This window comes from Artibeus jamaicensis, unplaced genomic scaffold, assembly GCF_021234435.1.
Source record: "Artibeus jamaicensis isolate MK-2021 breed Jamaican fruit bat unplaced genomic scaffold, CSHL_Jam_final scaffold_847, whole genome shotgun sequence".
Taxonomy (NCBI): domain Eukaryota; kingdom Metazoa; phylum Chordata; class Mammalia; order Chiroptera; family Phyllostomidae; genus Artibeus; species Artibeus jamaicensis.
The window spans coordinates 5,527,982-5,554,612 of NW_026522057.1; the positions used below are offsets into that span (position 1 = coordinate 5,527,982).

Below are 26,631 nucleotides of genomic sequence, written 5' to 3' on the forward strand. Positions count from 1 at the left end.
TATCTTCTGCTTAAATCATTTTTGTCTCGTGGGTCAGATTGCCAACTTGAAATTGTAACCACAGCTGGGATACTGCACCTTTCATTCCAGTGGTTATGACGTAATTTTTATACACTGCTGGATTCTATTTGCTAATATTTTATTTCAGGATTTTTGCAAACATTCTCATGAGTTCGAGGTAAATATTCTTTTTTCACACTGGCATCCCAGATGGTGTTGGCGTTAGGTAACAGGTCCACAACCCTTATTTTCAATTCCAAAATTCAAAAAGTTCTGAAAACTAGAAATAGTTTGGGTTTTTTTTTTTGGCAATGGGAGTGGGATAGGTATGTTTAAATCATATTCCTTTGCAGCAAAACCTCATCTAACCTGATGTGAAGCTATTTCTAGTTTTTATTTATCCTGGTTTGTATGTTTTGCTGCAGAGACATTAATGTACTGGATTGTGGAAGCCAGTCCAGATTGTACCAGGGGGGTTATATACAACTCACACACTACATAATCTTTCTAATCTCCCAACTCCACAATGTTTAAGGTAAAGGATTGTGAACCTATGCTACCCTAATAAGATGAGTTGATCAGCTTGTCCTTTTTTTTCTGGTTATTTAAAGTAGTTTCATAATAGAGGAGATAGTCTGTCTCTCTGAAATGTGGGGAACTTACTGGTAGAGCTATTTGAGCTGTGTGCTGTGTGTGTGTGTGTGTGTGTGTGTGTGTGTGTGCAGCGGTGGTGGGTACCTTGCCTTTTCTGGGAATAATTCATTGGTGCCATTTGACCCTGCAGTAGCTGACTGGGCCAAGCCTTCCTGGTCTCCTTTGAGGAAGCCTGGTCTTGAAATTCAAAGACATTGGAAGCACTAAAGACCAGGTATTGGGCCATTTGATTTGCAGAAGCTACTGAGTTTGGGGCTGGACAGTTTGAGAAGAAAGGCTTTGGGGGATTTCGTTTGGTTTAGTTATGGAGTCCGTATTTTACTTTTACCTCTAGGGGGCTGTCTTGGATCATAAATTGGCATGCTATTTTTAAAACCATAACCGGAAATAGATTAAACGGATACCTATTTAGATATGTATTATTTCCACACTTTACAGGTGGTGAAACTGAGCCTTAGAAAAGCTAAGTAACTTGCTTAATTCACAATAGCAGCATAAAGCAGATCTGAGATTTTTAACCTAGATTTCAACAACACTATTTTCTCAGTCTCCCTGTCTGTCTCTCTCTATCTCTGTCTCTCTCTCTCTCTTTCTTTTCGATTTCTTTCTCATAAAAGAACTATAGCAAGGTGGTTAAATGTACCAACTCTAAAGTCGACCTACTTGACCAGTAAGGCTTGGCCCATACCAGTATCTATAGGGCAGAATGGCGCCAGGTAATGGATCTTTATAAACAGTGAGTGACCTACCATACTTACCAAAGCCTGGCTCTCACCTTCAGCTGTGTGACTGAAGGAAGGTTACTAAATTGCTTGCTGGTCCAGGTCCCTCATTGGTAAGAATGAGATGGTAAAGAAAATTTTCCTTGAGTCTTGAGCATACACAGAGGGACTTACCTACCACATGACTCTGAGCCTGTGTTGCTAATGAAGTACATGAAAGAAATCGGTCAGGGCCCCAGAGGAAGGCGCTAAAGTAACGGCTTCCTGGAGAATTAGTCAAAATCAGCAAAAACAAAACAACAACAAAAACACAACTCAGCCTGGTGATGAAATTGTTATTTACTTGTGAGAGCTGTACTATTGGAGTCAATCTAACAGACTTATTGAATCAATAAAATTCCAAAAAACTACAAATGAAGTTGGGACTAAGCTCCATTACAAGCCAAACAGTTCTGTTCTGACACGCTAAAGACTTGTTTAAACCAGCCAATCACCTCTCCTTTGGAAACTCTGCCTTTTGACCTTATCGGCCCACCCTTGTTTTTGGTCCTGGAGTCAGACTTCATGGGGCGTGTTCTCCCTTGTATGTTATTACCTACATGCGTTAGCTTGTGCATGTTGTTTTCCAACATTTAATCTGAAGACCCTATCCCACGGGTCCCAACTTCCCTGTTGAATCAAGTGTCTTGCTGAACTGGCAGCACATTCAGTTAACATTCACTACATATCAGTATTTATTTTTTCTTTTATTTGGGATAATAGTTTCTATCTCATAAGACTATTTTAAATGATAAAATGAGAGGATACCCATAGAGCAATGGGAACAAAGCGTCAAAAAATGTGATTGCTATTGACGTTGAGTGCCTAGACATCGGGCACTGTGGTCTGGTCAAAGGACACAAAGGTGTGTGTGTCAGGAAGGGTCTGATCAAGGGACAGAAACCACACCAGTTATCTGGGCAGAGAGAATTTAATCCAAAGCATTGTTACCTCAGTATAATTGACTGGTTAACTAAAAGGCAAGAGAACAGTAAGGCATCTTACAGGCAGCGACTACAGTAGTTCTTCCTCCTGTCCCTTATCTGCAAGGGACACGTTCCAAGATGCCCAATGGATGCCTGAGTCCCAGGATACTGCCGAACCCTATGCAGGGGTGGTCAAAAGGAGGTTTACAGTTGTGAGTATGTGAAACACAGTTTCTTCTTACTCTTTTTTGACCAACTAGTCTTCCAATAGTTTATTCTTGTATTGTAATCATAGCCTGTGTGTCTTTTCTCATATGCACAACTATAAGCTATTACCCACCCTGTACATGCCGCTTTTCCCTATACATGAATATTCTTCCACTTAAAGGAAGCACTTTCAGGCGTCCCTTTGGCATATTTGAATTGCCAGCATCACTACTCTTGTGCTTTGGGGCTGTTACTAAGTAAAATAAGGGTGGCTTGAACACCGTGCTACTGCAACAGGTGCTCTGATAAACGGAGACAGCTTCTCAGCGATTTAATGGCCGGTAATGTATGCGATGTAGACACGCTGAACGAAGTCGTTAAAGGGATTAAGAGGGAAAAGAATATAAAATTGCTATTGGATTGCAAGAACCATTCCTGATAATAAATATCTCTATCTATATATAGACACAGATCTCCTTTTGGTTCCATTTTTCTTGAGAACCCAGACTAATGTAGTATTGTTTGTATTTGTGTTCCCAGAGTTTAGAACTTGATGGGCATCCAATAAATATGAATGAATATTTCAATGAATGAATGAGTAAAATGCAAGTTGAAAGAAGACAGATGCAGAACTTTCATGCAAAAGGAGGCAAGGGTTGTGAAGGTGAAGAAAGCCGAGCCCTCCCACTCCCCTCTCTCCATTCCTGGCACTTAGGTGGGAGCCTCTTGACTTCCACATCTGCCCCCGATTTTTCAGTGTTTTTCCTTAATTTCCTTTCCTATCACCTCAAAGAAGAAAGTGTCCCTGTTTTCCTTTTTCAGATTGTTCCACAACCTTGGCCTTCAGAATCTTTCGTCCATCCCTTCCCTGACTTCTCCTCACCGAGGGCTCTCCACTCCAATGACATCTCTGTCCCCTGGAAGCGTCTAAAGTGTGTGACCACTGCCCAGCGGTCCTCTTTTGTTGCCACATGTCATTTCTGGCTCTCTCATCTCTGGCCCTTTGGTTATGTGCTCAGTGAAATCAGCAATAACAGCTAAAATACGAGAGCAGTGTGTGCACCAGACAACTTAAGAGGCATTGATGCATTTACCCTTCACAACAATATTGTAAAGTTGGTTCTAATTTTATCCCAGTTTTGCAAATGAGGAAGCCAGAGGGTTTGGGTGACTGGCCTGAGTGAGTGAAGTGAATGATGTAGCTGTGACTGGAACAAGTCTGACTTTCCATCTCGCTATCTGCTTGTGTGCCTTTCCTGCCCTGGCTGGGATGAAATACTGGAAGAGCCTTCTCCCCACTGTCTGCCTCTTCTACCCATCTTCCTTCAAGGGTCTCCAGAACCTTTGGGGCCATTCAAAGGCCCTTCAAGGTGTGACCACACCGCCCTCTGCTGGCATCTGCCTCTCACTTCACCTCCTGTGTGCGCTTAAACAGCATTTATGAGTTGAGTCTTTGGGCCACAAGGCGTAGGAGCCAGCTCTAGCTAACTTAAGGGGGAAAAGGGTGGGCTAGGTGGGAAGAGCAGGGGATGAACATTAGAAGGGTCATGGGGTAGCTCATGGATTCCAAGACGGGGTTGAACAGCCAGGAAATTGTCACAGAGGGGCAGTCCTAGAGCCCCCCAGAGCAGGAGGTCATAGGGCTTTCTTCCTAGAGCACTGCCATCCATGTGCTTCTGCTCTAATGACACTAAGACTTCTGTGCCTCTCCATTCAAATTCTGCATTTCCAGGAAACAACATCTGATTGGCCCAACTCGAGCCAGGGGTTTTCTGCAAGCACAGACTGAGGCCCTGGGGCCTCTGTGGTGGCTCACTTACTTCATCTAATGGCCAGGCTGGCCGCTGTGTGCCTTGATCTGCTCCTGTATTCCCACAGGCGCACGGAAGTCTTCAGAGCCGATAGGCATTCCAGGGTGCGTATGTGGGTATGTGTGCTCAGTGGCTGAGCATCCCTGCTATGCCAGGCCACAGGTAGCGGGCAGTGGATGGTCCATTTGATGGTTCAAAAGTCCTGGGCATGGGGGCAGGGTGCCTGGGGTGGCAGGAAGCACACGGGGAAGTGGCTATTTACCAACTGATATGAAATGTTTTAATTTTAACAGTTGGTTGTTCTGGTATGTCATGGTTGAATTTCAGCCTTGCCACCACAAATCAATTGCTTGTCTTTGACTCAGAGCCAGGAGTGACATCCTACAGGCCTGCTGGTGAGGTGCCAGATCCTGAGCTATGCTCCTAGATAGAGATGGTCTCTTGAAACATAACCATATGTGCACATTTCTTTTCCGACCCCCAGTGGAAAGCATGCCATGTTCCTGTGCAGTGGACCCAGCAAGCCTAATTACTTGCTCCCAATCTTATCTAGCCTCTTTGCTCCCAACTTCAAGGTCTTTACATGTGCTGTCCGGTCTAATAAGCACAACGTATAGATGATTATCTAAATTAAAGTTAAATAAAAATTTAAAGTTCAGTTCTCTGTGAGAACTTATGGTGAGCAATGGTACACTAGCCATAGCTCACCATAAGCGACTAGTGGCTACTTTAGGGTATGGTAGCCTGGGTACCGAACGTTTCAATCACCACTAAGTTCTAGTCAGCCCTGGGCTGTAGGGCCTTCTGCGATTGTCAGGAATTGACTGCTCAAGGGCACACTCTATCCTCTCTCCAGCTGGTCGTGACCACACGTCTTCTTGCCAGTGCTTTTTCCTACCGTGTCCGACCCCTGCTACGGCAGCACTGAGGCAGATCAGCACACCTATGGGTCAGCTGAGAAAGAGCTGGAAAATAGGGGTCAGACTCCCCTTTGTGAGGATCCCCCAAAACTTCATGAGCTAATTCTTTGGGGAAGAGCTTTGGGGGAAGGGAAGCATTTGAATTCACCCACAAAGAAAGGGCGGTGAGAACAGTGTGTCTCTCTCTACAGTCACGGTTTTCCTCTGGTCCCTGTCCACTTTGTAGGAATCTACTGGGAAGATAGAGAGACTCTTGGGCTAGTTCTGAAGCTGGGCCTCTCTCAGCAAACACTGCAGAAAGATGGCTGAAACGACAACCTTCAGTACTCTGAATTTGTAGACCAGTCACTTACCGGCTTGCTCTCAACTCTATTCTCATCCTACTATGCTTTTCTCTGTATAGCAAGAGGCTGGAAGCCTTTCTCAGATTTCTTTGTCCACTGGCTTTCTATTAGGTTTTGACCTTGGGAGGTGCTGGTGGGACTTTGGAAGGCAGAGGGAGACCCGTTTTTCCCTTTTCCAGGTGTGGTAGGAGCAGAAACGGCAGGTGGGCACAGGTTCCTCGGTTCCTGCTCAGGCTCCTCGGTTCCTGCTCAGGCAGTGCTCTTCCAGAGGTGGCAGCCATGGCAGGCCCTACAGCAACTTCAGCAGCGTGGCACTCGTGAACTCTAGCTCTGGCAGGGCCACCAACAGCCCCATGTGACTTCAGACTTCCAGGCGGCATCAAGAGTGGGAGCTCCTGGCTTCCTGCAGCGCGGCAGTGGTAGTGGTTCTCGTGAGGGCAGCAGGCGCTCCCACTGACTTAGCAGCACAACGAGCGTGGGCTCTGGAGGGCACCGTTTCCCCTTCTGCCCCTCCAGCCGAGGGGTGGGAGTGTCTTCCTCCAATCACAAGTGTCTGGGTAACCGCCCTGTGGTTTGTTTCTCTAGCCCTTCTAACACTTTTGTGTCCAATCTCTTGTATTGAATTCCTTCTTCGAAATACCAGAATAATTTTGTTTTCTCTGGAATGTGAAAGGAAGTGGCCTGAACCACTTCCAGCTTCCTCCGCTCTCTCTTTCCTTTTTTCACTGGCTGGAGACCCTAGGGGATGATAGAACCACAAGGTAGAAGGAGCCCTGGTCCCAAATCCCTGTGAGAAGCAGAGCCGTCCTTCAACCTGACACTAACCCTGGACTGTACATAAACAAGAAGTAGGCTTCTATCGCACTTGAGCTATTGTATGTTTGTATCTATCGGTTATAGCAGCTTAGCCTTTGCCCCAACTAATACAGCACTTTAACCATGATTTATATGTTTATGTGACTATAGTGCTGCTTGTGCCAAGCACTCTGCTGAGCACCTCGTCCTCACATAACAGTAGCTCTTTTCATTATTCACATCGGCAGACTGGGCAGCTGAACTGCGGAGAGGTTAAAGTAACTTGTCCAAGGGCTGTCTGACTTGGAAGTCCATGTACTTAGATAATAGATAGATCTCTGATATACATATATGTAATGCAATGTGGGCGTATGTATCTGTATAGATAGATAGAGTTCATAGGAACTCTTTGAAATAGATACCGTATTTTCGGACTATAAGACTCACCCTCCAAATCTGGGTGGAAAGGGCATGCGTCTTAGAGTCCGAATGTAGCTTGCTTGGCTCACTGTGGTCGGGGGCGGGGGTGGTGGTGGTGGTGGAGTGGGGTCACAGGTTATTAAATATTTTACCACATTTTTAGCTTCAAATTTTTTTTCATGTTTTTCTCCTCTAAAACTTAGGTGCGTCTTATGGTCCAGTGTATCTTATAGTCCTAAAAATAAAAATACGGTATATCTATAGGTGTGTAGATACAGACAACTATCTATTCCCACTAGGTTTGTCTCTGCTTGTCTCCACTCTCTACCCTCTCTGTGCCGCCCCCATGAGGCTGATTTGTGATCTACATCAGCTGAGTTTCTTTATCCTCCGGCTTCCTGTTGGGTTTATCCAACGGAAATCCCAAGTAGGAGAAAAACACATGGGTATAGAAAGAAGTCAAGATATTTATGCCACTCACCCTCAGTCTCTCTCTACCACACCATGCCTTGGCGTTGGCTGTGTCCGCTTACTGTGTCTCCTGTGTCCAGGGCCTCTACTGGAAGGCTCTCTCTTGCAACATCTCTGCTCCCTCCACTGGCCCTTTGAGGCCTAGTCTCCACTGGTGTTGGTCTCATGGTGCTCCACCAACCTTGTGGATTTCTCTCAGCCCTGCCCATGTCTGTGTAAATAGTTCTCTCTGTGACCTATCTTCAGTTACCTGTGTGCTATCTGCTTTTTCCTGTTGGCACCCTGACAAGTACAGCTTATATGTATTTTTATACTTTAGGAACTTCTGCTGTCCTCAGTAGGAAGGCCCACTTTTCCTACCCTGGGTGCACATTCTTTGGGAGGAGTTGACCTTATCTGTCAGTTCTAGGGGTAGGTAAGTGACTCAGCCCTGGCCAACCAGAGCACTGCATCCCTCTGTCATTAGTGATTGATTCTGAGCTTAGCATGGATCCCAAATCAGGCCAAAGAGAACCAGCAAAGGATGTTGACTGGCTGCTCTGGGAATGAGAAGCTCTCTCCTTCTCTGTGGGACTCTAACCTGAGAGCATGTTGGCCTGGAGATTCTGGCAGACATCTTGTCTTTATGTGGAGCAAAGACCTGGGAAGAGGTCACATGTCAATGTCATTGTTTAAGCTCATGAATCCAGCTGTCCCTAAAGTCCAATCTACTCCCGGGGTTTTCTCTTATTTGACCCTCTACATCCTTTTCCTGCTTAACTCATGTGGGTTAGATTTTTCTGTCACTTGCAACCAAGAGTCATAAATGATGTAGAAATATGTCAAATTCATATGTGTTTTCTGCAAGCAAACAGAAGTCACCTTTAAATATCTGAAAGAAAGAAAGAAAGAAAGAAAGAAAGAAAGAAAGAAAGAAAGAAAGAAAGAAAGAAAGAAAAAAGAAAAATTAGTCTGAAGGGATGTACAGTGGCTCACAGAACCAAAGGTAAAGCAGAAGAAGCAGGTTTTGAAAAGGACATGTACCCGAGTGGTCCCTGGGAATTCAGATAGTGGGAATGAACAGACAGTGGTGTTCATTCCCACTATCTGAGCACTGCCCTCTAATAATTAACCAGTGCTAACCATCTACTACCCCTGAGTCACTTTACTCGAGATTCAGATTAGGAAGGAGAGAAAGAGGGAGCCCAGTGAGCCTTATATAAGCCTCATGCCCAATCCTTGCCCACAGGAAGGCAGGACACTTGGATTGATAGTCCCCCAAGACTGTACACAAAGCAGGCTGGGTAATTCCCCAGAGTGAAATCTGTTCTAAGCACTTTGCATATATCAGCTCATTTTAGTCCTCAGAGTAGCCCTTTGAAATAGGTAGTTATTATTATCTCTATTTTGCAGATGATAAAATTAAGACACGGAGAGGTAAAGTAACCTGCCTGTGGTCACACACCTGGTAAGTGATGAGCTGGGATGCAAACCCAGGCAACTTGGCTCCCGAGTCTGTGTACTATCCCCACTACACTATAGGGCTTCAGGAGCAGGAGGGGAATGAAGGCAGGGCAGGCAAAGACACAAGGCTCCCTGCAAGTAAAGCTCAAGGGAGGATTATGGGGAACTTCTACTCTCTGCATCATTTTTTTTAGCCACCATGTATTAACCAGACCTCTCTTCCCCCCACAAAATTTAATAGAGAAATTTCTGTTTTGGAAAGTTAAAGAAAATCCTGCTTAGGACTTCCGCCAAGATGGAGGTGTAGGTGGGAATACTTTGCATCCTCGCACAACCAAATCTAAAAACAACAAAGTTTTAACAACAATAAATGCAACCAAACCACACAGAAAATTGAATACGGAATCTGAAAAATACGAACTGCTCAGCTAAACAGGTGAGAGGGGCAAAGCCAGCAGCAGAGTGGGTTGGGCAAAAAAGATCCCCCAACCCGGGCGGTGCACAGGCAGCAGAGGGCACAGATCCCAGGTGCGGGCTAGCTACAGGCAGAACCCAGGGAAGAGGCACAGCTGGCTGTCTGCAGTTGGTCGTGCATTTGCACACAGATAAACCAGTGAAGAGGCGAGTGTTGAGACAGATCACACAGGCCCCGGTGGCCAACCCAGGACGGCGGGCTCACACATTTGTGCTCGGATAAGCAGGCGGGGCGGGAGCGGCAAGATGGACCGGGTGAGGGGAGAAGACCGCCATTACTCCCTCTCTGACCCCACCCCCACATACAGCGTCACAAACCAGCGACCTGGGGGGCCCCACGCTGGTGAACATCTAAGGCTCCTTTTCTCATATGTAACAGGCGTGGACAGATCAAAACATGGCTCAAGAAGAACTCAGAGCCCCAGAGCCAATAAATCTAAGCAATGAAGAAATAGCTAAACTTTCAGATGCACAGTTCAAAACACTGGTGATCAGGATGCTCACAGAACCGGTTGATTTTAGTCACAAATTAGAGGAACATATGAAGGCTAAACTAATTGAAATGAATGGTAACACACAGGAAACCAATAGTAATGGAAAGGAAACTGGGACTCAAATCAAGGGAGCAGACCAGAAGGAAGGAAAAAATGACCAAACAGGAAAATATGAAGAAACAAGAATTCAAAAAAATGAGGAGAGGCCTAGGAACCTCCAAGACATCTTTAGATGCTCCAACATCTGAATTATAGGGGTACCAGAAGGGGAAGAGGAACAGTTACAAGTGGAAACCTTATTTGAACAAATAATAAAAAAGAACTTCCCCATTCTGGCAAAGGCAATAGACTTCCAGGAAATCCAGGAAACTCAGAGAGTCCCAAAGAAGTTGGACTCAAGAAGGAACACACCAAGGCACATCATAATTACATTACCCAAGACTAAAATGAAGGAGAGAATCCTAGAAGCAGCAAGAGATAAGGGGACAGTCACCTACAAAGGAGTTCCCATCAGACAGACAGTGGATTTCTCAAAAGAGACCTCACAGGCAAGAAGGGGCTAGAAAGAAGTATTCCAGGTCATGAAAACCAAAGACCTACAACCAAGATTGCTCTATCCAGCAAAGTTTTCATTTAGAATGGAAGGGCAGATAAAGTGCTTCTCAGATAAGATCAAATTCAAGGAGTTCATCATCACCAAGCCCTTATTATATGAAATGTTAAAGGGACTTACCTAAGAAAAAGAAGATAAAAAAGATAAACAGTGAAAGGACAGCAAACTCACAGTTATTAACAACCACACCTAAAACAAAAGCAAATTAATAGGACAGCTAGATCAGGAGTGGAAACATAGAAATGAAGATCATGTGGAGGGTTAGAAACAGGGGAGTGGGAGAAGGAGAAGTGGGGAGAAGGTACAGAAAATAAGTAGCATAGACAGTAGATAGAAAACAGATGGGGGGAGGGTAAGAATAGTAGGGGAAATATAGAATCTAAAGAACTTGAGACACGTGGTCATGAACTAAAGGGAGGGGAATGGTGGGGGAGGGGTGTGCAGGGTGGAGGGGAATGGAGGGGAGGAAATAGAACAAATGTAATAGCATAACCAATAAAATTAAAAGTACTTAAAAAAAAAAAGAATAGTATAGGCAATGGAGAAGCCAAAGAACTTACATCTATGACCTATGGACATGAACTAAGGTGGAGGGTAGGGGGAATTCTCGTTGGAGGGCAGTGCAGGGTGGAGAATTAAGAGCAGGAAAAAAAGGGGGACAATTGTAATAGCATAATCAATAAAATATACTTTAAAAAAGAAAAAATCCTGCTTAGCTAATAGAAAAAAACAGAAGGAGACCAAAGCTGGTGCTTTCACTGTCTCCCAGACACAAAGAAGACTGAAATATCTAGGACCCAGGGGAATTCTGGCTGTCACCAGGCTGCACTAGCCAAGGCTGAGGAAACCCAGGGAGGGAGTCAGGAAGGCATTATCCATCATAAAGACACTGTTAGTGACCAAAGAGAGGAGGAATGCCAGCCCTTCGGTGAAGCCAATTGAAGCGGCCACTGACTGCAGACCTCTGCTCTCACTGAAAACCCTGCCCAGGGCTCAATTCCCTTCTTGCCCTTTTTTAGGGCCATCCACACAACCACGCTGTTTCTTCTTCCGTGAAGCTTGCTCTGACCTCACTCTGCAGTGCTCGTTCCTTCAGCAACGTGAAACGAGTGTTGCCAAGGCTCCAAGCCTGAGAACAACAAGGCACAACAAAGCTCCAGAACCTAAAACGCATTACTCCAGCTCAGCCATTAGCTGCAGAAAAGTGGAAACTCCAGCTCTGCTCTGGACACTGCCCCTTCTCAGGAACGCAGGTCCATCACAGTTAAGAGTGTGGGCTCTTGAGTCAGGTTCAGGTTGCCATCCCAACTTTGTCGCTAACTGGCTGTGTTACAATAGGCAAGTTGTCAAACCTCTCTGAGCTTCCGTGTACTGCCATGAAATAAAGTAATGATACCAGGGCTGAAATTCAGTCCCTATGCACTTGTACAGCTGAACTGGTTGTCAAAATATCAAAAATACCTTCCAAATTGACTGGTAAATAGTTAGCAGTAGTCCATGGGCCCCTACCTCTCTAGCTTAGTTCCCCTTGATCCAGTAACCAACATGTTCACTCTTGGCAGAACAGAAACCTACTAAATCCTTGTCTAGCACTAAAGCAGGGCTTCGGGCATCTGTCCTGTTGGTAATGCTCATGGCTGAAGAGAATTGTTAGATGTACATATTTTTTAAAAGATTTCATTTTTTATCTTTAGAGGGGAAGGGAAGGAGAGAGGGAGAGAAATATCAATTATGGTTGCCTCCCATGTGTCCCCTGCTGGAAACTAGTCTGCAACCCAGGCATGTGCCCTGACTGGGAATTGAACCTCGATCCTCAGGTTCGCAGGCCCGGGTTCAATCCACCGAGCTACACCAGCCAGGACAGGTGTACATATTTTTTAATCCTCACTGAAGGATATGTTTATTGATTTTAGAGAGAGAGGAAGGGAAATGGCGTGGGTGAAGAGAAACACTGATTGGCTGCCTCCCTTGCATGCCCCTGCTGGCGACTGAACCCACAACCTAGGTATGTGCCCTGACCAGTAACAGAACCTGAAACCTTTTGGTGCACGGGATGACGCTCCAACTAAATGAGCCACCCGGCCAGGGCAAGAGTTGTTAGATATTTTTAATATCGCCCTTGGCAGTGGTCATCTCTGGAATGGAGATGATGCAGATAAAGGTCTTGGCAGAGAGTCTGGTACATAGTGAAGCCACTCAGTCAAGGTCAGCTGCTATTGTTGTAAACATCAAGTCTAAAGAGCAGGGGCAGGATCAAGATCAGGGTCTCAAGTGTTACGAGCAGGTGAAGATGGATTACAATTGGCAGTTCAGAAATAGTCACAGACCCTGAAAAGATTCATGGGTGATCCTGCCTGATTTAAAGAGCTAGAACCAGACCAGTATACCCTGCCTCACCAACTGCCCCTTGCCTTTTCCTTCCTCTGCTTACCTGGGATTCCTGGATCACATGCTAGATTCCAGGGCCAGGGAGGGGACATCAGGAGAAGCACACCCTGGTGCTCTGCTACCAGCTCTACTGCTCTCGTTGGAATCCCATGTCTTGTTGGCCTGAGACAGAGAAGCTGCTCCCAGGAGACTGGGTTTTGCCTTTCTAATGCCTTGGAGTATCGGAAAGAATATTACAACCCAAGGTCATTCCTCACAAGGACTCGAAAGACCTTAAAAGAGAGGCAGTATTATGTACTGGTTGGAGCCAGACTACTTAGACTCAAACCCCAGCTCTGCAGCTTTATCAACTATGTGAACTTGGGCTAGCCAACTGCTTTGAGCCTCAATTTCCTTATCTGTTAAATGGGAGTAATAGAGTTCTTAGTACCTGCTTCATAGGGCTCTTAAGAGGAAAATAAATAAGTAATACGTATAAAGTGTTACAATAATGCCTGACTCAAGGACATTCTCAGTTATGTTATTGTTAAGAAGCTCACAAGTATAGTGGAGCAGTCGGATTCGTGCCCACACACTTCTGTTCAGGGTGACAGCCTTTCTCCACCTTGCTGCCCTGGGACTCCTGTACCAACGTCTTCTACATTTTACAGGCTGGGAGCCCGGAGAGAGGAAGATCTTGCCCGGGGTTATGTGTGGCGTCATTGGCAAGGAAGGGACCCATGGAATTTCCACTGCCACTTCCAGCATCCTGGAATGACTCTCCCCACTTCCTCAGGTCTTGGGGTGTTTTCGTGAGCAGGGATGACTTCTGGCCCAGAGTAGAGAAGGTGCTCAGGAAGTGACAGAGTCAGGGCTTTCAAACACCTGTCCCTCTTGAGTCACCAACCAAAGGGGCCAGGGATTTGTCTGCTAATGGAGCTGCAGCTAGGGCCCCAGGCTCCAGAGAAAAGATATAGCCTGCATCCGGGAGAATGGAACAGCAAAATGAATTCAAGGAGAAATGGGACTGTTCCGGCAGAGAGGGGGAGGGGAGGTAAGGGGAGGGACCCACTGGCTGCTCTTCAGCGAGCCTGGACCTCGAGTTTCTGGGACCAGCCAGAGAAGCTTGTCTCCACCCTTGGCCCGCAGCTCCTCTACCCGGCTAACGCCCAGAGCACCTCAACTTTCGCTCCTTCGGCAGAAGCCCCGCCTCTTTCTCCGCGGCTCTCCGGCATTCCCGCTCCCATTGGACCAATCTCCCAGATGCCCCGCCCCATTTTTGACAGCTGCCTAGATGTCCCTTCCCTGCACGTGGCCCAGCGGGAGGCTCTCTGCTCCTCCTTTCGCCCCCAATTTGGACTAAAAGAGCTTTCCCACACCCTGGGTCCGGCGTTCTCAGCTGCTAGTGCCGCTGGGCGGCTCGGCCGAACTTAGGGGAGACCCTCAAGTGAGAGGAGGAGGTGTTCCCGGGGCCCTGAAACCTTCCAGACCCGCTCAGTGTAAACCGCCTCGGGTTTGTGTCAACATCCGAGGCCGGAGACTGGCGGCAGCTGGGGACCGGCTCCGACTAGGGACAGGAAGATGGGAGGGTGGGGGAGTGAAGGGGTCTATAGGAGAGGCAGAGGGGTCCTTTTGGGGGAGATCCCGAGAGGTCTTTGGGGGTTCCATGAGTCATAAGGACGGCTGTCGGGGCAGGGCTTGGAATGAGGGGTTTACGGAGCCCATGACTAGAGCGGAGCCGGAGAGGCTGGGTGCTTCGCCATTCGAGCTGAGATCTCCGCGCCCGCCCACCCTGCTCTTCCGTTTCAAGGCGTGAGGGGAGTGAGCGTGTTGGAGGGGTGATGCGAAGGCGGGGGTTGCTGACCATCCCGTCTCCTCCCTCCCCTACCCAGCTCTCTGCACTGCTCTTCGCCTTCCTCCGAATTCGGGTGGGATATGGAGGGGGGCACACACTCTGACTCATCCCGCCTTCCATCCCCACCCCCGCTGGGGCCCAGCAAAGGAAGGCTTAGAGACTAGGCTGTGGCTCTCCCGTTTCTATAGCAACCGCGCGGTTGTTTTTGAGAACCCACTTCAATCGTCGACACTTCTCACCCCAGACTTCGGCCCGGGGTCTGAGCCTCGAGGGGGGCTCTTGAGGGGGTTACAGCCCTCCTCCCTCCTCACGACTCCGGGAAGGTCAGCGCGGGCGGGCGGGGCGCGCTCCTGCAGCTGGGCCTCACTGGCCGCCCGGTCCCCACCTGAAACTCCGCCTGCCACTCTGCCCCAGAGGAACCAATCAACGCCCAACCTGTCGGGGGTGAGGCGGGGCTTATACAAATCGTGTTGCCTCCGAGAGACACTTAGCGATTCAAGAGCTGGGAGGTGTCTCCGGCGCGGACCTCTGAGAACCTGGCCGCCAACCTGCGAGCCAGTCTTGGTCCCAGAGGCCGGCTGAGGCTCGGAGCCATCCAGCGACCTGCTGAGCCGCCTCAGGTAACGCGGGTGGGGCTGGGCGGAGGCCCTTGTCCCCTCACCCTCCACTCTCCATTTTCAGCCTCGTGTCCTGCCCGCTCTGATTCATCTCCCTGACCCCAGGTTCTGCCAAAGGGTGCAGCATCTGGAGGGTGGACCCCCACCCAAGTCCCGGTCCCATGGGTGCCAGGAAAGGGGGCAGAGCTGCTTCCTTATCCCTAGCTCAGGTAAGAACAACCGCGGCTCTGGCCCCCACCACACCCCCACACACACACCTGGGGGTGCAGTGTTGCTGGTACTAGAGGAGGCACCAGTCGACCTCCCTCCTTTGGAGACAGGTAATCCACTTAGTCCCATAGCAACCTCCCGCCTCCATAGATAGCCCCCACCCACGTCACCCAGCCCCACCGGCAGCTCGGCTCCTCCCCCTCTTAAAACACCCCAAACCTCCCTCCTGGCTTCTCAGAACACTCTCTCAGCAGCGTCCCCTCTCCATGGTCTCAGTGCTAGGCAAAGACCCCACGTTTGGCCTCTTTCGTCCTGGTCGAAGAATCTGGTGTCAAGGTGCCCACCTGCTCGAACCAGGGGCTCCACCGCCCAGTAGACCACTCATACCTGTCAATCACTGCTGTAAAGGTCCCACCTCCTCCAGTCCCCTCACCCCTCAGAGCACCAAGTCCTCTTATTTTTCCTCTCAAATATCGTTCTAATTTGTACCTTCTCTGGCCTTCTTGTACCCATTCACTCCATCTGAGTTCCTATCTTCCTGCTGCTCTGCGGCAGCTGTGCCGAAGCTCCATGTGGACTGTATTGCTCCCGGGGGGCAGAAGAGCTGGGTTCAAGTGTCGCCTCTGCCTCCGTAATGTCCGACTTTGGCCAAGTCACTTCCCTCTCTGATCCTTCATGAAATGAGGAAGGGGTCAGGACCAAGGGTGGGCTGGATGAGATGATCTTGAACAGCTCTCAAACCATGACACACTCTGGTTCTATGGTTGGTTATGAGAAAACAGGACCCTTTCCCTCTATCCTTGAATCATGAGGATGTTTCAAAGAGGAGGCCTGGGAGCTCTAGTTCTCACTGAAGAGACATTGCTTCTTTTTTTTTTTAAAGATTTTATTTACTTATTTTAGAGAGATGGGGAAGGGAAAGAGAAAGAAAGGGAGTAAAACATTAATGTGTGGTTGCCTCTAGCACACCCCATACTGGCAATATGGCCTGCAACCCAGGCATATGCCCTGACTGGGAATCAAACCAGCGATGCTTTGGTTCGCAAGCCTGTGCTCAATCCACTGAGCTATACCAGCCAGAGCCGAGACGTTGCTTCTTACACAGGCCTAGGTCCCAGCCAACCCCAACCCCCCACATACACACTCTCCAAGCCTGGGCCCCTTCTTGGCTGGTAGGAGTCCCTCCTAGACCAGCAGCCCACATGGCATAGACAGCCCCAGTGCAGAAGTGGCCAACAGGGCCCACACCCTGTTTATTATCCCCTGCCTCTCATTAGCAAGGAGGGGGAGAAGATCTGGCTGCTGCCACTATGGCTGCTGCTTGGAGAAGAGCAAAGGAAGGAGAGGAAAGAGAAAAAATCTCCTGACCAGGGAGCTGTTGTCACCATGGCAACCATCTCAGCACCAGCTTCTCTGAAGCTGGGTGAGGGTGTGGGATTATCACATCCCTCAGTCCCTCCTACCCTCACTGCCATCTCCCCATCTGAAGCCCACAACCCTGAACTCTGCCCTCTGCAAGAAGCCTCTGGGCACACAGGGCACTGGCTTTGTGTATGGCCTCATGCCAGCTCCTTCACAGCTGGAGGGCAGCCCGCAAGAGGTGAGCAAAGGAGCCTGCGCACCATCAGCAGGGCTACAGTGCCAACAGAACATGCCCCCAGTGCATTCTGGCCTTTGCCTTGCTGCTGATGGGCTCTGCTTTACCTTGGGTGAACCCTTCCTTCTGCCGGGTCTGGCTTACATTGTCTCTGAAGTTGGTGCAATGGCAGGAGAACGCAGATAAAACAGGCTGATGCCGTTCTATGGAGGAAGACGAGGTTCTGTCCCTCATGTGATCCACCAAGGGACATTCACTGAACATCACTGGGTTCTGGGCACCGCCCCTATGTCTCTGCAGGGCAGTTCTGAACAGCCACAGAGGGACAGAGTGGGAATGCGTGTGGGGCAGCTACAAGAGGACAAACTTAGGAACCATAAGAAGAGCACTTTTCTTATTCTTTGAGCTTCTCCAAAGTGGACTGGGTGGTATTGGGAGGGGATAAGCTTTTGCTATTGAGCAAAAAGGTCTGGAGAACTTTTTATGGTGGAGGCAAGGGTTTAATGCAAAGGCCTCTCCCAAGTCAGGCTCCATTCTAGAATTCATAGAGCTCCAGATGAGGGTCAGAGACCTCCATGGTTGTGGGGCTCAACTCCATAGCCTCGCAGGTCTACTCATGCCCAAAGTGCTGCTTCTATGCTGCTGACTGTCCAGGCCCACAGGCTGATTATAGCTGCATGAGTCCAGGAAAGAAGGAAGGGTATTAGGGGAGAGGAAACCAGGTAAGCAATAGGTGAGGCAGGTTCTGGCTGTGAGAGGCTTGGCTTTGAAAGGAGTATATAGTTGTGAGGGGAGCCATGGGAGGTGAGGCTGGACAGGTGGGCACCTTGACACCAGATTCTACAGAATTCTGGAGTTTGAGGGGGCCTGTGGACATGGCTACCTCTTGCCTATATTGTACTTCTGGGCAAAACTAGGAAAGACATTCTCTTGGTAGAGAGGAGTCATAGGAAATTCCTCTGCGGCAATTGAGTCTACAGGCATGGCTTGCCCAGTGGGGTCCCAGCTGTACTTCATTCAGCCCCCTTGGCTGTGCCTTTGGCCCTGACTATGGTGAGAGAATCAACATAATGAAGTTTCCCTGAGCACTTCAAAAGAAGGAACAATAAGATTTGGTGGCAAGCTGGACCTGGGGAAAAGGGAGAGGGGAAAACTAAAGGTAACTAACATAGCATTTCCCCCTTGGGATGAGGGGGAAGGAAGGGGCAATGGAGAGAGGACAGCTATAGGTTGAAGATGAGTTTGGTTGTAGATGTGCTGGGTTATAGCTGCTGGTGGGCTACCCCAAGGGGTGGATATTTCCTGGGTGTCAGACACCATCGCCTGGAGCTCAGCAAGATGGTCTCACTGAGGCTAAGAGGGAGATCAAAACTATGGTGTCCCCAAAAGGCAAGTAGGGGTGGGGAAGGCTTGAACTGGACAAAAGTAGCCATGATTTGGAGGGGGTGGTTCAGGCAGTAGCACGGATTCAGCTGAGGTGCTTATCTGGGCCCTACCACTGACCCACTGTGTAACTCTCTGCATTTTCACTATCATAAGCAGATGATCTTAAAGGGCACTGCCAGCTTTGACCTGCTGATTGGAGAGCTAGAGGAAATAAGGAGAGATGAAGGAGGAGACAGTCCTTGGTGGGCCTGGGACCAAATGGGGGCCAGGAACAGGTATAGCCCCAGATAGAGAATTGTGGGCAGGGGCAGAAAAGGTGCAGGAGGTGAGAGCCACACAGACACTAGGACACACACAGCGACAGTGCGCTCTGGTGGATCTGCAGTCTCGTGCATTGGCGTGCTGCCACCCACAGCCCGCACCTCATGCAGACGCTCAGGCGCATTTCACAGGACACAGCGACAGGGGCTCTGCCTCGCCCATCAGACACCTCCACCTCTGGGATCTCTGCTTCCTTGGCTATACCCTGAGTCTTCGGTGTGCTTTGGACTTGTGGAGGGGGCCACTGAGTTTGGAGCCTGCCTCCTTCTGCCCATGGTGTTCCAGAGGCGCCCTTGCCTCTGGTTCCAGTACAGCTGTTTTGAACCCCACATTTCCAGGTTCCTGAAGATGTCATGCATCCTTCTCCCTGGCTTCTCCTAGGGACATACAGGATTCCTCATCCTCTGAGGGTGGTAGGTGGGGGAGGATGCTACCCCCACTGCTCCTTGATCTTCCTCCTGGCCCGTGAGAGTAATCTGAGGCTCATAGATATCCTGTAACTAACTTGAGGTCATGCAGCAAAGGAGGGGGTATGGAACAAACCGATTTCTGGTTGTTTATGGAGCTCCCAGCAGTAAAGATTAGCAGCCACACTAGCCTGGGCTGGGCTGTAAAAACGGCATTCCTTCTGCTGACCTGAGGGCTTCCTTTTCCAGAGTGTCTTCATGACAGACTACCCTGGGGTTGGAGTCTGGTGCCATTCCAAAGACTCCAAGCAGGTCAAGGTCCCCTCCCAGGCCATGTCTTGGGAAACCCAAGCTCTGGAGAGACATTCCTCCCATGGAATCCAGACAGGCTGTCCACCCAGCCTCCAGGGCCTGGTGCAGCATCACTGTGGCCAGTCTTCCTGGAGAGGGCTGTACACTCTGAAAACACTTCTCCTGGCATAGGCTACCCGAGGGGCTTGTGTTCCAGCTGAGGACTCACTCTGCATCCACCCCCAAATTGCTTCAGCCACTTAACCTCGGATCTGAGCACCTGCCCAAATTCCTCCGTCCCTCTCACCCCACATCCATTCAGTCACCAAGTCCTGCCAATGTCCTCTCCTAACAGCTCTCAGCCCATCCCAATTTCTCCACAGCCCTTACCTCGGCGTCCTCACCTCTCACCCGCACTGTGTAGCAGGCTCTTCTCTGTTCTTCCTACCGCTCGCACCCAGGCCATCTTGCACACTGTAGCCAAAGGAAAAATTCTAAAACACAATCCTTCTCCCTGGGTCCCCAGTACCTAGTTCAGGACCTGCCATACTGGAAGCATTCTGTAAGGGTTGTGGAATGAATGCTATCTTCCTAGCCCTTGCTTTAAAGCCCCAACAGCTTCTGTCCCCTCTGGGTAAAGGCCAAACTTCTTGGCATGGATTGAAGGTCCTTCATAATCAGCCACCTACCTCTTTGACCTAAATATGAGTTATTGAAAGTTGGCTCGTGTCTACTTTACCCACATGACAAGCACAGGGCCTGCCACACAGTCAGCCTCAACAATGCTCAGGGAATGAGGGAACTAATGAAAAGATGGATGTAGTCAGGGCCATCAATGCTACCAGCTAGGAGTTCTACTTGTACGGAAGAAAGCGGGAGAGAAGCTTCCTGCTGGGATGGCCTGGAAGGCCTTGAGGGAGAACTTGGGAAATGGTGCCAGTGGGGGACACATGAGGAGCCTGCTTCCGGTCCCTGGTAGGAGAGGAACCTGAGAGGCAGGTGGCACTGAGTGTGAAAGATCTGAAAAGCAAGGAGGGAATTAAGACTGTAGTCTATGGGCGTGGGGAGCTATGGAAGGTTAAACTGGAGAGGAGAGGCGAGGGTGAAGGATGTGGCATGCAGCACCCGTCAGTGAAAAAGAGGAGAGCTGAGTGAGACCTGAAAGGCTAGAGATCTGGGTGCCAGGAGTAGAAACCTGTAAGAGGAGAGAGGAGCGACCTGGCGCAGAGGCCCTTTTATGGGGGAAGGTAATGAGGGGAAGGCCCCCCCCCCCGTGTTGTGGGGCAGGTAGGGTGGGGAGGAGAGGTGAGAAATCCTGTGGGAAGGGATGGGTGAAGGATAGAGCCTGGCTGTAGGATGGGGCTTGTTGAGCGCGGTGGTGAGAGGATAAGACCCTGCTGTGGAAGGAGGGATCCCGGCTGTGGGAATGTGAGTTTGCCACGGGTGGGGGCTGTTGTAAAGAAAGGGAACCCTGGTTTACAGACTTGGAGGACCGCTGCTGAGGTGAGGGCCTTGTACCTGTCTCCCAGGCCCCGCCATGGGGAAGACCAACAGCAAGCTGGCCCCAGAGGTGCTGGAGGACCTGGTTCAGAACACCGAGTTCAGCGAGCAGGAGCTGAAGCAGTGGTACAAGGGCTTCCTGAAGGACTGCCCCAGCGGCATCCTCAACCTGGAGGAGTTCCAGCAGCTCTACATCAAGGTGGGCGTGCCAGGGGGCGGGCGGGGGCGGGGCCAGGCGCCCAGGGGGCGGGGCTGGTGGGGGCGCGGCTGCCGCTGAGCCCCACCCCCGCGCCCCCTCCTCAGTTCTTCCCCTATGGTGACGCCTCCAAGTTTGCCCAGCACGCCTTCCGCACCTTCGACAAGAACGGCGACGGCACTATCGACTTCCGGGAGTTCATCTGCGCCCTTTCGGTCACTTCCCGGGGCAGCTTCGAGCAGAAACTCAACTGGGCCTTTGAGATGTACGACCTGGACGGCGACGGGCGCATCACGCGCCTGGAGATGCTGGAGATCATCGAGGTGTGCTGGCTGGGGTTGGGTCCCGGAGGCCGGGATGTGCTGGGGTGGCGCGCCCCCTGTCTTCGCGGCCGGGCCCTTCTCTGGTGCCGCCATCTCTGGCCCACACGCTCCTCCGCTCCTCCGGGCCTCGGGAGCCTCCCCGGCACCGCCCCCCGCCCCTAACTCCGGCCTCGCAGGTGGCTAAGTAGCATGGGTTGGGTGCTTGGTGTTGGACAGGTAAGTGCTTTACCCACCAACCCAAGGTACTGCCAGAAACCCCGTTTTATAAGGAAACGTAGCAACTGGTGGTTCGTGATTTAAATCCAGGGGAGTGTGACTCCAGAGCCACAGTTCCCATAGCTCATTATTCTTTCAACAATTATGTATTGAATGCCTGCCACATGCCAGGCACTGTTCAAAGGTCCTGCTTTCATGGGACGTTTTCTCTAGTGAGAAAATTTAAAACAACAAAACTATGTTATGTTAGGCAGTAACTGTTATAAAGAAGATAAGCAAAGCACAAGGGAGAGAGAGCATGGAAGAAAGCAATTTTCTGAGGTGAAATGTGAGCAGCTACCTGAATGAGGTGAGGGAGCTAACCGCTTAGATGTCTGGGGAGGGAGGTTCTATGCACGGGAAATAATAAATGCAAAGACCCTGGAGATTGTGTTTGCAGTGTTCAAGGAGTGGTCAGGAGGCCAGGGTGGTGGCGAGAGGTGAGCAAGGGGACAGTGGTGGGAAGGAGGTCAGATACTTAGCATCTCATCGCCTGGGGCAGAGACTTGACTATTCTGAGTGAGATGGGAAGCCAATCATGGCTCACTCCAGTCTGTATGGAGAATAGACTAAGGCGTGTGGGGAGAACACCCGAAGCAAGGAGACTGGTTCGGAGGCTTCCACTTCCACAGAAGCCCAGTCAGGAGCTGATGGAGGTGACAGCTGTGGAGAATCACTAAGTGGAAGTGGTTAGATATGGGATTTATTGCAAAATCAGGGCTGACAAGGTCAGTTGAAGGATTGGATATGGGTGCAAGAGAAGGATAGTCAAGAACGGTGTCAAGGTTTTTGGTCTGAACCACCAAAAGAATGAATTCGCTATTTCCTGAGACAGCGCATGTCTGGGGAGGAGCAGGTTGGAAGCGAAGAGTTGGGATTCAGACACATTAGTTTGAGGTGCTCGTTAAATAAGCCATCCAAATGACCTTAGATCACCTGCCAGCATCCTCAACATTTCCCAGTGTTCTCCCTGCCCACTCCCAACCCCCACCATTGACCCCCAAACCTCCCTGCCCCCTGTGCCTCACCAGGCTATCTACAAGATGGTGGGCACCGTGATCATGATGCGCATGAACCAGGATGGGCTCACGCCCCAGCAGCGTGTGGACAAGATCTTCAAGAAGATGGACCAGGATAAGGATGACCAGATTACTCTGGAGGAGTTCAAGGAGGCGGCCAAGAGCGACCCATCCATTGTGTTGCTGCTGCAGTGCGACATGCAGAAATAGAGAATGGAGGCTGGTGAGGGGCAGGGCCCCTGGCCAGGAGGAACGTGGCCACCTCCCAACCCCGTGACCTCTCTGGCTGGCCCTTCCCCTGGGGGACAGTTACTCCAGTTTCACCCTCTGGCCCACCCACCCCTCTGTCCAAGCCTTTGCTCCCTCAGTCAAGATCTTTGAGGGACCACCTCACCCTGGAAAAGAGACAGATCTGCAGGTATCCCGTGGTCTAGCACCACCCCAGTCTTGGCCCAGAACTGACACCCACTGGTCATAGGGCAAGTTGGCTTTTGCCCCTACCTACCAGTAGGGTTAAGGAGGGAGGATGGTGTTCTGCTTTGAAAGTCTGTTCTTCCTGGGATTATGCTTTGTAGAATGTGTTCCCACACACCCCAGTTAAAGGGCCAAATTGGCTCTGTCCTGTGCTGAAGACCTAGATCCCTTAAAGGTGGTCTCTGCCCTGCTCCCTGGACTCTACCCTTCTGGCCCCCATCTTCGGAGCATTCATTCAGTTCTTTCTTCAGCTAACACTTAACTGAGCACCTGTTCGATGCCAGACACCTGCAGGTGCTAAGGATATGGTGGCCTACAAGACACATTTTGTGTCATCTGGAAGCTCCTAGAGCAGTAAGGCGGGCTTCCAGTGGTCAGAGTCACAGATGGGGATGTCCAACACAGCCGGTAAAGCCGGTTAACTTGAGAGGAACTATTGAATCTTTCCACTCAGTCCTACACAGAGCGGCAGAGGATGAAATGAAAAGTGTTTGGAAGTTTAGGAGCCATATGAGTGGAAGTTTTAAGAAAAATTTATGTAATACTTATTTTTTCAGTACCCTTAAAAGGAGCTGAAGTCATTTTATTAGTTTAGGGTATTAAAACATACTTTATATTACTCAATTTCTTATAAAATGATCAAATGAATGTAGAAATGCCACTTTTCATGGGGGAAAAAGAGCTGAGAAAAAAGGAGGGAAAATACCACTAAACTCACCAGAAAACACCTTTTCTTATCAGGCTACATCCTCAGCTGCACCATCAGCAGCTTCCTTTCTGATGATCTCTTTCAGTGCAGTGAACAACGCTGTTGCACACTCTCCCTGGTCGGGTGCTGTCTGCAGAAACACACACACACACACACACACACACACACACACACACACACACACAAGATTTGCCCAGAGTGAGGCTGTGCATTTCCCACATCTTGGTAGTTCCTTGGTAGATTTGGTCTACTTTCAAGGATGGGCTTGTTCTTTCACTGCTACCGGAGCAGAAGGAGCTAGAAGAAGAGGACCACCTGGCCACTCTCTAGGCTGCCAGGCTGCGTTGATGGACCAAATGCTTGAAAATGTACTGGGCATGCTATGTGTGAAAAGCCTCCTCAAACCCCACATCCTGAATTTGCCAGGTAATTCGTTGTCTTCTCGGTGCACTGGCTTCACTTTCCAACGTCTGCTTTCTGATTCTGGGTCCATGAGCTATACAGCTGCATGCTTTGCTAGAAAACTCATCCTGCTTCTCCAAGTCTCACTTTACACTCTCCCATACTCGTAGTTAGAAATTAGCTTTGATGCGCAGTGATGATTGATTTCCTCTTGAACTGCTGGTGAAAGGTGAAAACAGTCTAGTACACAGGTGCTGTCAGCCCAGGGTGGGAGCAGGGAATGGTTGCTGAGTTGGGGGGTGTGGATTGTATCAGCAGGAAAGCAATGCAGCTAGCATGCATTTTGCTTCTGAGTGTTCACCTTCCCTCCCTCTCTGCAGGTGAAAACTCTAGGACACAGGGGGCAATCACAAGGTCCGTGGGCCGAATCTGGCCCTCCACCTTGTTTTATCCGGCTCTGCACCTTGTGTCTACCCAGCAGCAGCACTGAGCTGTCGCTTAACTGTTAAGGAGTAGTTACATTTATACAGTCCTAAAATGACATTTGGCCCTTTGAAGGCAATCACGAGGCTGATGTGGCCCCTGGTGAAAATGAGTCTGACACCCCTGCTGTAGGGGATGCTGACCTTTGGCCCCCAACTCTATTGGACCTTTCTTCTTGCTGCTCTTGGAGGTAGCAAGGCCACTGGATTCCCACCCTCTTTCTCTCCTCCTAGGACCAGCCACATGGTAAAGCTGGGGAACTCACATCCTCAGTCAGTCACCAGAATGCTTTTATCTAGTGACACTTCAGGATGTCCCATTGCTCCCAGGAGCTGCCCACTGGGTGTGTCTTGTGCTATCAGTGCACCACAGGTACAGACACTCAACGGTCTGGCTCAGCTGATACTTCCACTGGAAGACTTTTTACAAAATGAGGTTCCTCTCCCCCAAACGTTGAATCCAACCCAGCTCCGAATCACATAGAACTTACAGCTTTCAAAGGCTTGCCACCTACTCCATCCCATTTTACACTCAAAGCCTAAGGAAGTGAGGATTTTCATTCCCTTTCTCCAGACTTGGAAACTGAGGCACAGTGCATCCATGGTGCAAAAGCACACAGTCAGGAATTGGCACAGCACCGAGACTTGAACCCAAGGCTCTAAGCAGGTGGGTCTTTCTCGGGCTCATTTATTTGACTGAGTTATACAGAGGTCGACTGTGGGGCAAGCTAAGTTGGTTATGGTCTTTTAAAAGCTTCCTGCTGAGTCCGTGGTCTCCCCAAAAGAAACCCAATCTTGGTTGAAGACTCCACATTTTCAAGTATCTTGTTTTCTGTTTCTAGGAAGCTCTGCTAACAAGTCAATGCTGTCCTAGGAGGCTTCTGACTCAGAACCCATCCAGGAAGCATCTTGCACTGTCTTTACCATCATCTTCCTCCCTGAGAGAACTGCTTTTGTTTTTTCCCAACTGGTAGGCAAGTCCTAACCTGTGAGGGCGTGTTTGATCACTCCAAGCTTTTGGACACATACCCCTGGGTGATGTTTGCTGGCGAGACCAAAGATTCTCACATGGCCCATCAGTGTTGGACACATAACGCCAGGCCAGGAACCAGGCCCACCATCTTGCTAATGGAAGGAGCCCCAGGCAGGCCAGGCCTTGCTCCCGTACGCTGCTGTGGTCGAGCCCTGGCCCTGCCGTGAGAAGGGAGGCAGTCCTCCCATCTCTGCCCCAGCCAGGAGGGACCTGCCACAAAGCACACAGTTAATAGAGATTGCAGTATGACTCGCATAGACTCAAAGATACACAGATAGTTAAAACAGTGATATATACAAACTCCCCTTTGAAGTTCTGTATCTTCTTGCAGCAACTCTGAATTGCAAAATTATAACTTCTGCCTTCTAACTGTATTCTGCTTTCATTCAACCTTTGAGCTAATTGATGAGTTCCTTCCTATCCCTAAAACTCATCAGCAAGGGCTACTTCAGATGGCCACTCCAGCCCTTTGGGCTCTAGTCAGGATTACATAACTTACCTGGAATCAAAAACTAAGAAAAAACAAGGTTATATGCAAAGGCTCTGTATGTTTTCCTGACGATGGCAGAGTCCCTAGAGGTAGAAATTCATTCTGCAGAGAGAGAGAGAGACAAGGGGAGGGGAGAGAAAGAGAGTAAGAGAATAAGCTGAGGTTTCTAGGCAAGGTAGTAAGCTGACACTGTAAATATTTTTACACAAAAATTTACTAAAGCAACAAATATTTCCTGAAGATCCACCCTGGGCGAGGCTTTGTGCTGACTTTAGAGATCATTGTGGGGAAGAATACATTTCCTACATATTTTATTCATCACTTTTGAAAAAATTCAAATCTTGCCATTGAAAAGTCTCAGAAA

At 49.4% G+C, this 26,631-nt stretch overlaps 1 protein-coding gene across 1 annotated transcript; it reads left to right on the forward strand.

Annotated features, from left to right (window-relative positions):
* The first annotated feature begins 15,073 nt into the window (after positions 1–15,073).
* On the forward strand, positions 15,074–24,388 carry HPCAL4 (hippocalcin like 4). Its single transcript, XM_037155214.2, has 4 exons — positions 15,074–15,175; positions 20,914–21,083; positions 21,188–21,403; positions 22,690–24,388. Exons 2-4 carry the CDS (start codon positions 20,922–20,924, stop codon positions 22,885–22,887), a joined length of 576 nt encoding a protein of 191 aa, XP_037011109.1. The 5' UTR covers positions 15,074–15,175; positions 20,914–20,921; the 3' UTR covers positions 22,888–24,388.
* Positions 24,389–26,631: the final 2,243 nt, after the last annotated feature.